The sequence below is a fragment of the Pinus tabuliformis genome, chromosome 4_2 (genome assembly GCF_031772625.1).
Source record: "Pinus tabuliformis cultivar Carrire ecotype Pingquan chromosome 4_2, CPIR1, whole genome shotgun sequence".
NCBI lineage: Eukaryota > Viridiplantae > Streptophyta > Pinopsida > Pinales > Pinaceae > Pinus > Pinus tabuliformis.
The window spans coordinates 602,967,968-602,983,987 of record NC_142304.1 but is presented as its reverse complement, the minus strand read 5'-3'; the positions used below and the strand labels follow the sequence as shown (position 1 = coordinate 602,983,987).

At 42.2% G+C, this 16,020-nt stretch overlaps 2 protein-coding genes across 5 annotated transcripts in view; both read left to right on the top strand.

Moving 5' to 3' along the window:
* The window catches only part of LOC149170728 (Metallopeptidase M24 family protein), a 446,763-nt gene that overhangs the window by 254,000 nt on the left and 176,743 nt on the right, over nt 1-16,020 (top strand). For all 4 annotated transcript variants that reach the window (XR_016259003.1, XM_089424001.1, XM_089424000.1 and 1 more), the window contains one exon: nt 12,260-12,363. Coding sequence is in view for 3 of the 4 variants with exons in the window: in XM_089424001.1 (XP_089280127.1) it covers nt 12,260-12,363 (104 nt within the window). In the remaining variant the exon portion in view is untranslated. The remainder of the gene's footprint in view (nt 1-12,259; nt 12,364-16,020) is intronic.
* On the top strand, nt 166-1,526 carry LOC149170730 (uncharacterized). Its single transcript, XM_089427343.1, has 2 exons — nt 166-972; nt 1,094-1,526. Exons 1-2 carry the CDS (start codon nt 376-378, stop codon nt 1,295-1,297), a joined length of 801 nt encoding a protein of 266 aa, XP_089283469.1. The 5' UTR covers nt 166-375; the 3' UTR covers nt 1,298-1,526.

Here is a 16,020-nt window from a genome sequence, read left to right as displayed (position 1 = left end):
TTGCAATTGCTTAAAATTGCAAAGACAAGATTTGCTAGTTATTACCTCACCTTTAGGCGGCTAGTGAAGGTGAGACAAGCTTTAACTAATTTGGTGTGTGCTGAAACATGGGATGAAATTAACACTGACATAGATGGTGCTAATGCAGTCGAGGACACTGTTCTTGACAGTTACTTTTGGGGACAGGTTAAATATGTTTTGCAATTCACCAAACCAATTTATTACATGATCAAGTTTGCAGATTCAGATCGACCAGTAATTGGGGAGGTGTATGAGCAAATGGATAGCATGTTGGGGCAGATTAAAGACATTGTTGAGCCTAGAGATATCAACTTGTACAATTATATTTGTGTAGAGGTGCAAAACTGATGGGAAATGCTAAATGTTCCATTGCATGCATTAGCATATGTTTTGACACCTAAATACTATCATCCATCATGGCTTTCAACACCAGCACCTGGGGGGGGAAGCAGGAGAAAACCACACCAAGATCAAGAGGTTCACCAAAAATATATGGCTGCATTGAGTAAATTAATCCCTGATGAGGAGGAGGCTGCATTGGTACGGAGACAGGTGAGCAACTATACGCTCAACACTGGTCCATTTGGGAGCATGCATGCAATTAAAGATCGAGAGACTTTTTCTGCTCTTGAGTGGTGGAACATGCATGGAGGGGGTACTCCACTTCTACAGAGTTTGGCATTGCGGGTGCTATCACAGGTGGTAAACACTTCTTCTGCAGAGAGGTGTTGGAGCTCTTATTCTTTCATCCATAGTGTTAAAAGGAACAGGTTGAATTTAGACCGGGCAGAGAGCTTGGTTTATGTTCATTACAACTTGCGATTGTTGTCCCATTACTGTGAAGATGCAAAGTCTAATAAAGACTTGTTGATTTGGGACAAGAATCCAGAGGAGCCCAATTTGGAGGATGGAGTGTTGCGACTAGAGCAATTAGAGGATGCTCTTATCCAGGTATGTCCATTGTGGTATGAATTTTCCAATTTTCCCTTATAAAGCATTTCTCTAATTCATGTTTTTAATTTTTTTGTTAACTAGTGTTTTTTTTTTGCATGAATTTTTTGAGCGATTCTAGGATGATGATGACCGTGTTGATATGCCACCACCCCCACCCCCATCTGGTCCCTTGGTTCCTAGGTTCCATGGTTCAACACCAACAGCAGGGGGTTCTTCTTCATCAGTGTCAGTGCCACGACTTCCACAGGCACCATCTTCTTCATTGCCACCACGTGGAGGCCCGCCACCACGTTCTATTCGTGGTGGAAGGAGGAGAGATTAGTAGATATATTCACAATCTACTACTTTTTGTCATAGATTACTCATTAGACTTGTAGACTTGTGAATTTGAATTTTGAACCTTTTTGGCTTGGCGGTGACCAAGTGACATATTTTGTAAACATTATTATTTGAATTTTGGACATGACAAATGTTGACAGTTGCTCACTTGCTAGATAAATCATAATATGCTCTATGTTTTATGTTTTATAATATGCTTAAATGTTTTATGTTTTATAATATGCTTAAAAATTTGATGTATGTTTGTAATAGCTAGAATATAGATGATTGTTGTACATACTAGTAACTACAATGGAATCATGGATGCCATATCTATCTTGATTTATGCAAAAATATGCATGTTTTCATGTCTTCTACAATTAATTTGGTATTTGGGATGTTTGTTTTGAGTATAAATGCAAAAAAATATAAAATATATATATATATATATATATATATAGCAGACGCTTCTGCGGACGCTTCGCTTCCTAGATTTTTGGAAAATGACGCTTCGGCGTCCCTGCTTCCAAAAAACGCTTCCGCTTCGCTCCCGCTTCGTGCAACATTGATCCTACCCATGCAGTCTGAGACTCATGGGAAGTACCTCTCATCTGATCAATGAGCAAGGAAATGAGGATAGGGACCATAGTAGTACCGATGGACGCATCGCTATATCTACCCTACTCTGTATGCTAGGATGACCTTCATTGATCTGAGATCAATGATACTGGTCTGGGACCAGTGGTAGGAGTTGTACCTACTATGACGCTGACTTCGGGTCGGTTGAGACTGGTCTGGGACTAGTGGTACATACTCTGAGACTGACTTCGGGTCAGTGGAGGACTGGTCTGGGACCAGTGGTAGGAGTTGTACCTACTATGACGCTGACTTCGGGTCAGTTGAGATTGGTCTGGGACCAGTGGTACATACTCTGAGACTGACTTCGGGTCAGTGGAGGATTGTTCTGGGACTAGTGGTAGTAGTGGTACCCACTATGACGCTGACTTTAGGTCGGTTGAGACTGGTCTGGGACCAGTGGTACGCACTCTAAGACTGACTTTGGGTCAGTGGAGAATGGTATGAGACATTCTCGATCAATTCTTCTTCTTCATTGTTCAGCAGAGCTAAGTTGAGCAGAGCAGAGGCAGCAGGGCTGAGCAGAGCCAGCAAAGCTGAGCAGAGCAGAGCAGAGCCAACAGAGTTGAGTAGAGCAGAGCAGAGCCAGCAGAGCTGAGCAGAGCAGAACAGAGCCAGCAGAGCTGAGTAGAGCTGGGTAGAGTAGTGTAGGGCACTAATGGCAGAGATAGTATAGTCGGACATATGGATCAACGGATGGAGTTCTCCCTAGTTGAGAGGGAGTGTTAAAATTGGTAACTAGGGCCAAACTCCATGTGGGTCAGCTTATTTATGGCAGCTGATATTTTTATTGGATCCCTCTCATCGAGAGGTGTAGGATTGATCTAAAGATTGTCCAATTCCGATAAGTATTTATGGAGATATGAATTTATTTTGATTATGGAAGTATCATCAAGTTGACCATCAACTTGACTAGGCTTAGAAGCCCAATAGATGTGTCTATTCATCATCTACATGTTAGTATAAATAGAAGAGGATTTGAAGTCATTTGGAAACTCTCTTCAAGTGATCTCCTCTCCACGTCTTGGGTTTTTGGAGAAGGAGATACACTATGGATTGCGCTGGCCTAGTAGGATGATGCCCTAAGGAAGGTATTTCAAGTCTTGCAATCCAAGGAGGGCATTTCTCTTTCCCAGTCCAAGTATGCCTGTGATCTTCTACGCCACTTTCAAATGGAAGACTGTAAGCCAACCCCTTCTCCCTTTCAGTCTGGACCCTTTTTTTTTTAGTTAACACATTCATGCAATACATGGTTGAACCTCATCATATACACTGGATTGCCGCCAAGAATCTTTGGAGATATCTTTGGGGAACAATCACTCATGGACTAAGATACACTGTCGAAAATGTGAGGCTGCATGGTTATTTTGATGCTGATTGGGCTGACAGTGTGGTGGATCGCAAGAGCACTTCTGGGTGCTGTTTTTCTTTGGGTTCTGCTTCGATATCTTGGATGAGCAGGAAGCATAAATCGGTTGCCTTGAGCACTGTCGAGGCCGAATACATAGTTGCTAGTATGGCCTCCTGTGAAGCTGTCTGGTTGAGGAAGCTCTTCAGTGACCTGTTTGGACATGTGATGGATACCACCGTGATCCTCTCCGACAACCAGAGTGGGATCCGATTATCAGTGAATCCTGTGTTTCATGATCGCTCCAAGCATATAGTATCGAGTACCTTTATTCAGGATATGGTACAATGAGGAGCAATAAGGCTCCATTGCATTTGAATTGATGAGTAGGTCGCCGATATTCTGACAAAGCCCTTGGGGAAGGTCAAATTCTTGGCCTTCCAAGAACGACTTGGAGTCGTGGAGAGACCCTCTTATGAGGGTCCTGTATGAGATGGACATTGAGCTCTGGGAGCTCTGGGGGCCTTGGGGTACTTCTTGGAGCGATGAGCAACCATAGGGTGAGTGGTTCAGCCTTCCCCTAGTGGTTTTCTGTGTACAGGGTAAGTGGTTCATCCTTCCCCTGTGATACCCCTTGGTAACACTTGAGCAGGAAGAGTGGTTCATCATTCTGCTGCCGAGACATCCTACACATGCAATTTGGGACTCATGCGAAGTACCTCTCATCTGGCCAATGAGTAGGGAAATGAGGATAGGGACCATAGTACTACCGATGGACGCATCGTGTACTACCATACTCCCTATGCTAAGATGTCCGATATTAATCTGGGATCAATGGGAACTAACTTCGGGTCAGTAAGAGTGGTATGAGACATTCTCTTTTTGAAACTGACTTCAAGTTAGTAAGAGTGGTATGAGACACTTTCTTTTGATTGGGACCGACTTCGGGTCAATAGAGAATGTATGATACATTCTCGATCACTTCTTTTTCTTCATAGTTCAGCAGAGTAGAGTAGTGCAGTGCAGAGCAGTGCATTGATGGCAAAGACAGTACAGATTGGCAGATGGATTAACAGGTGGAGTTCTCCCTAGTTGAGAGGGAGCGTTAAAATTGGCAACTAGGTCCAAACTACACATGGGTCATCATATTTATGACAACTGATATTTTTTTTATATTCCTCCTCCTCATTTGGACACACTCATCTTCACACACATCTCTCTCCTCTCATCTGATTGGGTACGGATTTCTGGGCAGCTTCTCTCTCCACATGTGTGAAGGAAAGGACTGAACTTTTTTGTTTCAACGTTGATCAGGTTTGACCAAATTTGTAGGAGGCTGTTTTCACTGCATTGACCATCTTTGACTGCGGTTTTGTGTGAGGAATCTCTGTTTGGGTAGGCCGCAGTTCTGGGCATGAAGTATGAGGTTGTTTGACCTCTGTTTGACCAATGTTGACTATGGTTAGCGCTGACCGCAGGTTGACTGTTTGACCAGACTTTGACTCGGCTGAATTTGACTGTTTTGAGGGCTGTTGCATCTTTCTTTTTGGAGGCCGAAGTTGACTAAAGTTGACCGAATCTTTGAGGGTCAAGTCTGCCCTGTTGACTAGCGTTGACTTTCCTGGTTAGGGCTCTTTCGCTGTTGTTATAAATGATCAAAATTTGTAAATTGTACTATCTCTCTTACTGAACTATTGAAGACTAAAAGAAGAATTGATCAAGGGTTTCCCCACATTGGGGTTTGTCCCTGGTTGGTGCCACATCTTGTGTCATTGTCTTGGCTTGTCTTCTACTGTTTATGTTTATGTTCTATCAACATTTTACTTACATGTTTATATGATTGCTAAACTGAAATTGATTTTTTTTTGGATTCCTCTCTCCATCGGATGTGGTCTAGCCATGAAATTTGGTGGAGAGGTTGGGGCACATGAGATCTCCAATACCCAGAAAGGGTTTGGGCAGATTCTAAACAGATCAAGAGATATTAAAATAATTAATATTTTAATGGAGTCCCTAAGTCTGAACTTAGGGAAAATTAAATATCAATGTGTATTAATATGAATCTATGTTAGAATGGTTCAAAAGACATGGATCAATCCAGATCTAATCTTAGCCATTGGTTAGGGACTTAATCTCAGCCTTTGAGATTTCAACTGGAAAAATATAAGACGAGGCTTGAGGGTCACTTGGAGAATACACCAGAGTGATTAGTCATTCTATTCTCTAGAGTGGGGTTTGCTAAGAGAGAGAATCAGTGATCGGGAGAGCAGCTGAGGGGCATTGAGTACAAAGAGACATAGAGGCAGAGATAGTGCGGGGATAACAACAGAGTAGCGAGAGAGAGACGCAGGAGCAGCCAGTGCTCACGCAGGGCCACGCAGAGGCAGCTAAGTGCTGCGCAGAGCACCAGAGGGGCCAACGTAGCTGGCGTAGAGGCTCAGAGGGCTGACGCAGGGCCAACGTTGGGATAGGAGAGGCTGACGCAATCCAGATTGGGCAGACGTTGGGGTTTTAGGGGCAGATTGGTGCTGAGTGGCTGCCGGAATGATTATCCGGGGTTTCAGCCAGTAGATTTGACTGAAACGGAGAGGTATTACTGCTAAGGAAATTCTCTGTTGGGTGGGCCAGTTTCAGCACCAAGATTGTACTCTGATATTGCTTAATAAGAAAACCCTCAGATAGCTGCACCGGTTTTCCCGCATTAGGTTTTTTCCGGGGACATTAGTCCAAAAATAATGGTGTCATATGTTGTGTTTGTTCTTGTTTTTTTTAGTTGTTGATCTGTAATATGTTGAGCATGCACTAGTGTTTATTTTCAGTATTTACCTTGTAAATAACTTGTTAAGTAACAAAACAAGTAGGCAGGAATAAATTAGATAAAGTGCATGGAGGGTTTCTAACTAGTAGACTTAGAAACTTTAACATGGTATCAAAGCGTGATTGCAGATCACAGGAGGACTAAAAGACATTAGCCGAGCAGAGCAATAACAACAGAAAACAAGTGTTCCGAGGTGACAGAGGCTGTTTCTAGCAACGTAGAAGCCAAGGAAGTGTGACACAGAGCCAGCCAGAGCCACGAAGCAGGAACCGGGAACTACGCAGAGCCTCAGAGAGGCCAGCGTTGCTGACGCAGAGGGCCAAAGGGCTAACACAGTGCATCCAAGGGCTGACACAAACCCATCCTGCGTGACGTAGGGCCAACGTGAGGCAAAGAGGGGCTGGCGCAGTTCACAGAGAGGCAGTTGCTGGGGTCTAGAAGGCTGCAGGAATTTTGCAGAGTGGAGTTGGTGAGGTACTCAGAATAGTACCTGACAGAGAAGGGCCAAAGGAGTTTTTACTGAGGGTTTCTAGCCAAGGAATCTGGATCAGCAGTGCAGTTGCACAAGACGATCAAAGTAGGGGGCATCTCGACAAGCGGTAAAAGGATTTCTAGGAGGGAAATTAGGACTCAGAGGGAGTCCAGAAGTGAACTTCCAGACGGGAAGTAGAGACTCAGAGGAGTCGAACAGAGAACTTCTAGGAGGGAAGTAGAGGAGCATCATGGCACTACACGGGGTAAGAGACCAGGATAGACTGGACAGAGCATCGAACTTCGTAGTCTGGAAGGCCAAAATCTTATCTGTGGTTGACAGGAATTGTGTCAAGAACTTCGCCTTAAAGGTAATAGCTGTCCCAGTCGACCCCAGTGATAATGACAGGTACGAGGAAGCGATGGCAAGGGCCAAGTTCATTATCCTTAATGAGGTCAAGGATCATGTGGTACCACATATAGCCGAGAGGGAAACGACATTTGAGATGTGGGAGGCTCTCAAGAAGCTGTACTAGCATACTTTTGTGTAGAGAAGAATGCTGCTTGAGAATCAGATGAGGTTGTATCAGATGAAGAAGGGACAATCGATTGACACCTTCCTCAGAGGACTGAATGGGATTCGAGACCAGTTGACTGCTATAGGGGCGACACCAGGTCAGGAGCTAATGGTGAGGACAACTTTGAATGCTGTCTCAGATGACTGGGAGGTATTTGTCCAGAGTATACTAGGCAGAGGGACTCTCCCACCTTGGGACGGGATGTGGGCAGTTCTTCGCTAGGAAGAGATCAGACGACAGTCGAAGACGGGTAGCAGCAGCAAGGGGATCAAAGTCAAGCAGGAGGAGGAAGATGTGGCCTTAACATCTGAGGGAAAGCAGGAGAAGCGGAAGAAGAAAGATCTCTCCGAGATCAAGTGCTTCCACTGTGGGAAGCTAGGTCATTATGCGACCCAGTGTCCAAGGAAGAAGAGTAAGGGAGAGTCTTCTGAGACTAAGGCAATGCTAGCATGGGCAGAAAAGGAAGTTTTGACAGACGATGACTGTGCCATGAGTGCACACACGCCACATGAGCGGAAGTGGGGAGACATTGAGCTGTAGTTAGGCAGACTACAGGCGAAGAGGGGCAGGATCCTCAAGGTACCCAGCCTCTTGGATTATACCACGGGAGCCTCGATGAGGAGTAGCAGGACTGGCTGATGTGGGTAGAGGCGGATGTAGATGGAGCGACAGAGAGAGCTACAGTGCAGGAGTCCTGAGACAGCGCAAGGCTAGCAGGCTGTAGTAGTGCCAAAGGCACAGGAATGTTGCACCAGTGCAGGATGGCACTGAGAGGTGTGCAACGATGCGAGATGCAGGGAGTTGTTGCAGTGGTGCAGAGGTCAGAGAGGGAGTACTTGTCAGCGGCAGAGGGAGCTTCAGCATCAGTGGATGTTTCTAGCCCAACAAGGAGGTCAGTTTGGGATATCAATTACTTACTTCTCAGTAACTGAGTTGCAGTGCAGTAGTGGAAGCCGAACAAGGAGGTCAGTTTGGGATATTAATTACTTATTTCTCAGTAACTGAGTTACAATTCAGTAGTTTGGGATATCAATTACTTACTTCTCAGTAACTGAGTTGCAGTGCAGTAGTGGGCAGCGCGATGCAACATGATGAGAGGAGGTGCAGTGCTGGGAGAAAGGACCAGTAGCAGCACGGATGCAGAGGGAGTTGTCGTACAGATGCAACAGTGGCAGTGGCAGAACCATGGGTAGCAGTACAGGAGGCAACAGTGCAGAGGATGTTGGGCAGGAAGGCCTAACATCAGCACAGGTACCGATGCCGGATGATCAGAGTAATACTCAGTGAGGAATATTGCTAGAGCACAGTCCTCGCTAAGAGGGAGTGTTGATTTGGGGTAGCATCGGATGTGCTCTAGCCACTAAATTTGGTGGAGAGGTTGGGGCAGATGAGATCTCCAATACCCAATAAGGGTTTGGGTAGATTCTAAACAGATCAGGAGATATTAAAATAATTCATATTTTAATGGAGTCCCTAAATCTAAACTTAGGGAAAATAAAATATTAATGTGTATTAATATGAATCTATGTTAGAATGGTCCAAAAGACATGGATCAAGCCAGATCTAATCTTAGCCGTTGATTAGGGACTTAATCTCGGCCGTTGAGATGTCAACAGGAAAGGTATAAGAGGAGGCTTGAGGGTCACTTGGAGAAGACACCAGAGTGATCAGTCATTCTATTCTCTAGACTGGGGTTTGCTAAGAGAGACAGAATCAGTGACCGAGAGAGCAACTGAGGGGCATGGAGTACATAGAGATAGAGAGGTAGAGATAGTGTCGGGATAGCAGCAAAGCAGCCAGAGAGAGAGACGCATGAGCAGCCAGTGCTCACGCAGGGCCACACAGAGGCAACTGAGTGCTGCGCAGAGCACCAGAGTGGCCAATGTAGCTGGCGCAGAGGCTCGGAGAGTTGACGCAGGCCCAGATAGGCTGAAGCAGGGCTAGCGCTGGGCTAGCAGAGGCTGACGTAGTCCAGATTGGGCAAACATTGGGGTTTCTGGGGCAGATTGGTGCTGAGTAGTTGCTGGAAGGGTTATCCAGGGTTTCAGGCAATAGATTTGTTTGAAGTGGAGAGGTATTATTGCTAAGGAAATTCTCTGTTGGGTGGGCCAGTTTTGGCACCTAGATTGTACTCTGATATTGCTTAATAAGAAAACCCTCATATAGTTGCATCGGTTTTCCTGCATTGGGTTTTTCCGGGGACATTAGTCCAAAAATAATGGTGTCATATGATGTGTTTGTTCTTGTTTCTTTTAGTTGCTGATCTGTAATATGTTGAGCATGCACTAGTGTTTATTTTCAGTATTTACTTTGTAAATAACTTGTTAAGTAACAAAACAAGTAGGTAGGAATAAATAAGATAAAGTGCATGGAGGGTTTCTAACTAGTAGACTTAGAAACTTCAACATCATCTTCACACACATCTCTCTCTCCTCATCTGATTGGGTACGGATTTCTTGGCAGCGTCTCTGCCCACACGTGTGAAGGAAAGGACTGGACTTTTCTGTTTCAGCGTTGATCAGGTTTGATTGAATTTGTAGGAGGCTGTTTTGACTGCGTTGACCATCTTTGACTGCGGTTTTGTGTGAGGAATTTCTGTTTGGGCAGGCCACAGTTCTGGGCACGAAATATGAGGTTGTTTGACCTCTGTTTGACTAGCGTTGATTGTGGTTAGGGCTGACTGCAGGTTGACTGTTTGACCAGACTTTGACTCCGCTGAATTTGGCTGTTTTGAGGGCTGTTTCATATTTCTGTTTGGAGGCCGAAGTTGACTGAAGCTGACCGAATCTTTGAGGGTCAAGTCTACCATGTTGACCAGCGTTGACCTTCCTGGTTAGGGCTCTTTTGCTGCTGTTATAAATTATCAAAATTTGTAAATTATACTCTCTCTTGCTGAACTATTGAAGACTGAAAGAAGAATTGATCAAGGGTTTCCCCACATTGGGGTTTGTCCCTGGCTGGTGCCACATCTTGTGTCCTCTTGTCTTGGTTTGTCTTCCACTGCTTATGTTTATGTTCTATCAGCATTTTACTTACATGTTTATGTGATTGCTAAACTGAAATTGATATTGGGCTCATAAAGAAATTGAAGTAATGCTCTAAACCATAGAACATACCATTGATTCCTTCAACAAGCAGTTAAAGACCTTTTACAAACGTGTCCTTCACTCAAGTGCAACACTTGCAAACCATCCCACATTTGGTAAGAACTCTATGAAGATGCACGTGTAATGATCAACCAGTGTGTTCCATACTGGTTGTACTCTTCAGTCCCATTGACCTACTTTTGTGGTAATTCATTGGACATTAATAAAATTATCTTATCTTATTAGGTTATCTCTCTCTATCTGTCTCTGTCTCTGATGATGAGTCTCTAAAATTTCTAAAATTTTCTATTCTCTTGCTAAGTTTAAAGTTGAAGACAATTCTAGCTTTAAAATAACTTTGATAGATTAAATTTAAATTTTCACCTCTTCCCTTATGTTATATCTTTAAACATTGGCTGTGATTTTCCCAGTGTATGCCCTATCTATTGGGTTTGCTTGTTTCTTTGTGGCACAACCCCTGAAGTTATTTTCACCTACACCATAACTCCTTGTAGTACCTCCTCTGTAGCTCTAATACCATATCAAAGAATTATGCATACAATGGTGGATAACAATCTATAGAGAATAGAGAAAATAATGCTTTGATGATTTTATCATGATGTAAGGTCGTAATAGTATAATACATAGTTGTCGGAAATCCACATTATTTATATTATGCAACCCCTGACTTATAATTCCTAAGGTTTCTTAATTGCATACTTCATTTTAGAATAACATTACATCATATCAACTTAAGTATATAGTATACAGTTATCTATCCTTATACAAGGCTCCTAACTATTAAATATGATCACTATGAACATGAGTTTTATCTAATATATTCATCCTACTATCAAACTGTGCCACTAGGATTCCCAAGAATGGTTATCCCTGTCCCTTGCCCACCTCTTTAGCTGCCAACCATCTCCTTTCCTGTTAATCATCATGATTGGTCAATTGGTTGTGACATTTATGTCACATTGCTGACATAATATATCCTGACCAACCATCTGTGCATTGTCCTGGTTGGAAGGTGTTGTAGCACTTCTCTGTAAGTTGTCATTAGTAGTGTAATCATGCCTTGCTTCACTGTTATGCCTTTTCACAGCATGTGTTATCGTTTGTGGGGTTTCATCTGCCTTTGTCACTTGATTCACTGGTCCAGTAGCCTATATTTCTATCAGAGCTTGTAACTCATGATGATATCCTTCTTCCAACATATTAGCCCACAGGATTTGGAGGCATTTCTTTCCCTAACCAACCATAATGCAAAGATTGTCTATCCTATTTGTTACCTTGTTAGCCTTTTGTTCTCACATTCTGTGTATGCTGTCTATTATTCTTTCTACTGTTTCTACTTTAGTTTGTCTCTTTAGCTTATTTTTTTATTTCACTGTTGGGGGTCTCGATTCTCAAGTTGTCAGTTATTTTCTTTGAATTTCCTTCCACTGTTAATTCTTCTATGCTTAACGTTTTAGCAGTCCGTAAGCCACCTTTCGCAACTGAAATTTCTAACCCTATGTTTTGGGCATAAACATATATTTGTTTACCACCTTTGTGATCTAGAATAATTCCTCCAATGCCTACTTTGACCATGGTTAAGGACAGTGTTTGGTTTTGAGATATTCTACAGATTTAGTCATATTTACACTATTGTATGCATCGATAAATGGATATGTATGATAATTAATCGTAGGTTTGTCTTTATGCTGCATAATTTTTTTTTATTATGGAGATGATTTTTTATTTTAGGGTTTGGGACTCCAACCTTTGCACAAAGATTGATTGCAAAAGTCTGCCATTATTTTAATATCTGGATGCATAAAATACGTTAATTGTTATGTATACATTTGATTGTATTGTTTTTTGCAGGAAAATTGCAATGAAATGTTTTTTTTTTTGTCACTTGCAGAATCCATTTTGTTTGATTTCACACAATGTTTTTTCTCGACTGGGTAGCGTTTTGATAAAATAAAATTACAAGCCACTGGTTTTGCTGGAAAGTTGATTTTGTTGACTTTTTTGGCAGGCACTCTTGCAAACAATGTTGGCTTCTAAAAGATGTCCACATGAGCATATCTTGGCAACCACTATTGAATATGAGTGTAAGATCAGAGGAGCCCAACGCATGGCGTAAGAGTTCGCTTTTCTTCTATTTTTCTTATATCTTAAGTTTCCATCTTAACTTGGAAAATACAAGAGACTCATGGTTAAGTTTTCTTTTGGAAAATACATCATACATTAACATGAGAATATATTCAAGAAATATGAAATTAAAGATGGAAGGTTCTATATAGTGGAGTGATATTTCCCCTTCCTTAGAAGTACTTGAAAAAAAATTCAGAGTAAGCTAATGCATCTAACTATTTGGCACCTTAATTATTGTTAATTTTCAATTCTGGCAACTTGGCTAATTATTTCCTAGCAGATATAGATCTATTCAATACAAAACACGGCTGAGATTTTAACACATTAAATAAGATAACAATGGTAGCAAATTAAAGAGACCAATTTCATACACAGGCACACAATATTTTTTCCCTGTAATATTTGTTGTTTCATTAACAATGGTAATTTACAACATATAAGGGCTCCCTTTTTGGGATAATGACCTTTGAGGAAAAACACAAATACAACAATAAACCTGGAAACAATCCAGCTGATCGAACCTTTGACCTGTCCTTTGGTCTATTGGCTGATTTGGATCCTTCCCTTGCTGCCCCTTGCACTCTTCCTTTAACCCTGCACACTTGGATGAAAGTCCTTCTTTGACCAATCACTAAGATCTCACTATCTCACTGTGCCTTGCGCTCAAGATGTGTCTTCTCCCTTAGCCTAGCCTTCCTTTTATAAGTTTGTGTAATTGGCTGAATCCACAACCCTAATCTCCAAAGTCATTAATAGTTGGGATTAGATCTCAACATCAAATTCATCTAATTCATTAATGCAAATAACGGATAACCTTTTTAATTCATTAGATTAACTCATTTTATCTTATAAAAAATTACATTAATCATTAAAGTAATTGCTAAGGTTAAGGGTCAAGTAGACCACTTCTGCACATCTAGACACTTAGATCTGTGTAGAAATATTTGCTTGAGCTTTAAACATCTACACTCCCTCTTAATGAGGAAGGTGCTTCTAGAAGAACCACTTAGAACTGAAATCCTCTCCAGTCTTGGCACAATGTCCCATGCATCATCCTTCACCATGGCTTTCCTCCAAACCCCTAGTCTGCTGCCTCTTCAATGATGTTAGTAATCAGTGCCATGTAGTTTCAAAATCTCTTCAAAGGCCTACTCTCCAAGGATGTGTGGAAGTGGTCTACTCCCTACTTGAAAGTTGACTCCCTGAACTGGAAGCCTCTACATTCTGCTCTCCCTTCAGAGCCTCTTGCTCTTCGTCTTGTGTCACAGCTAGTCCATACATTATCCAAGCTCTATGCTATAGTCTTACACTAGTGGCTTTTTGAGGAATTAGAGAGCCGACACCTCAAGACTAGAGGAAAAGTAGATCTCCACCTAAATTGCTAGATGATTGATCACATCTTCACCCTCCAAGCCATTACTGAGGAGGCTTGTCATTTTTTTTCAAAGGTCTACAATTGCTTAAGATACTTTTGGAGAGCATTTGACACAGTTCCAAGGTAGGCATTATTCCAGAGACTTCATGACATTAGCATATTTGAGACCCTCTTGGAAACCATCATGATACTACATGACGCACGTGTTAGTTTTTGGAAGCCTCAAAGTGGCCTTTTCGACTTCATCTAAAGTACCATCTAGGTTGAACAAGGTTTTTTGTTAGTTTTTATAGCATCGGATGTGTTCTAGCCAAGAAATTTGGTGGAGAGGCTAGAATACATGAAATCTCCAAAACCAATAAAGTGTTTATGGAAATTCTGCCTAGAAGTGTCTCAATTAGATTATTAACCGATTTTTAAATATTTCCTAAGTCTAAACTTAGGGAATATGGTTAATTAATCAATATTAATTGAGATAAGGTGAGAATGATCTAGAAACTCACACGGATCGATCCAGAGATGACCCTAGCCATTGATTAAGTTTTAATCTTGGTCGTTGGTGGATTATAAGAAGAGATCGATGTGGTGATGGAGAAGACAATTGAGTAGTTCAATTTCCTTAGAAGATCGAAGTAATGAGTGAGGGGCAGGGATAGTGATCCAGAGGAAGTTTTCTAGATCTAGTGAGGCAATAGCAAGAGGGCCAAGTTATCCTAGTGAGGCAATGCAGAGGTCTACGTAGTAGCTTACGAGAGGGTAGTTCGATTTGCTGGAGAGAAAATCGTTCTCAGATCTAGAGGCCGGGCAAAGGATCCAGAGGGCCGGAGAGATGAATTTCTCAGCAGCAGAAGGCAGAACAACTTCATCAGAGACCAGTGAGAGGCTAGACGTCATAGTGATTGCGCAGTCCAACACAAAGGGTGACACAAAAGCTTCAGGAGGCCGAGTTTTCTGTAGGCAAGTTGTGTCGGGATTGCTTGTGGAGGAAGGGTAAATTCCCTTAAATAATTTTGCCCAGATTTTCTTGCTATGGATTGCCAGTTTCAGGCATCCAGATTGTACTCATATTTTCACTACTGCATAATAATAAAAACCCTCACTGCTGCACCGATTTTCCCAAGTTGGGTTTTTCTGGGGACATTTGTCCAAAAATAATTGTCTCATATTTTATGTGTGTGCTAGCATTTCTCAGTTTCCAGCGCATTATTTTTCCACAGAGTTATTTGTGACGGTTGCAGTGTGTTTATTTCGATATTTTTCGTAGCAGATAAATTGTTAAATTAATTAACAATTAAGAGAAATAATACCAGTTTCTGCAATAGGATTCCGTTTTTTTTTGGAATTTTCACATGGTATCAGAGTGTGAGTGATCACTCACGAAGCTCAAAAGTGAAGAGGAAAATTTTGCTGCTTAGAGGGAGCAGCAGGCTGAAATTTTCAGAGGCATCGCAGTCCATTGACAGGTAAGCTGGGTTGTTGTGGCAACATTTCGATTTTTAGTTGCAGGGTGCAGAAAAATCGAGTTGCCCAGATTAGTGATTCCAATAGTCAGAGGGAGCAATTGCAGCTCAGATTTTCACTGAGCAGATTCCTTTGGTGGACGCAAAGAGTTTTGCTGTAGAAGCAGAACCAACGTCGGGTGGAAGAGAAAAGCACACACAAGTAGAGCGGGAATTTCTCTTAAGGGATCTTGAGTCTTAGAGATCGAAAATTTTCCAACTGCAGATTGGCAGTTGCTATAAGTAGATTTTCTCAATCCAGAAGGGAGTTCGAGTAGTAGATTCAACAACCGACCAGAGTGAAAGAGGGAGATTTTCGAGGTTTCTTTTTCTAGTTTTGAGTTTCCAGATTTTGTAGCTCTGCAGGGATGGCTGTACGAGATTGCTAGAGGAGATCATATGAGTTAGCTACAATGTAGATCTGGGCAAAAGATTGACTTCCAGTTGCCAGAGACAGGTGCCGAAGGAAGTGCAAGTTGCAAAGAAAAGAAGGGTCCTAGCCAGGGACTAGTCTTGATAAGATATAGTGGGGCACCAGATCCAGGTGGAGGAGGAGTATGAGACTCCAGTGTGCCATGCTCAGGGTCCAGTGCAGTGGGAACAAGGAGACCAGTCAGATTAGTTCTAGATTGTTGCAGCAGGACCATCACCTCGCTACAGTCACCCCCATGTTCTAAAATGTAACTAGGTTCGATCATCGTAATGACATGTAATTATTATCTTTGTAAATAATAATAAAATTATTTTTGTAATACCTTACTTCATGGG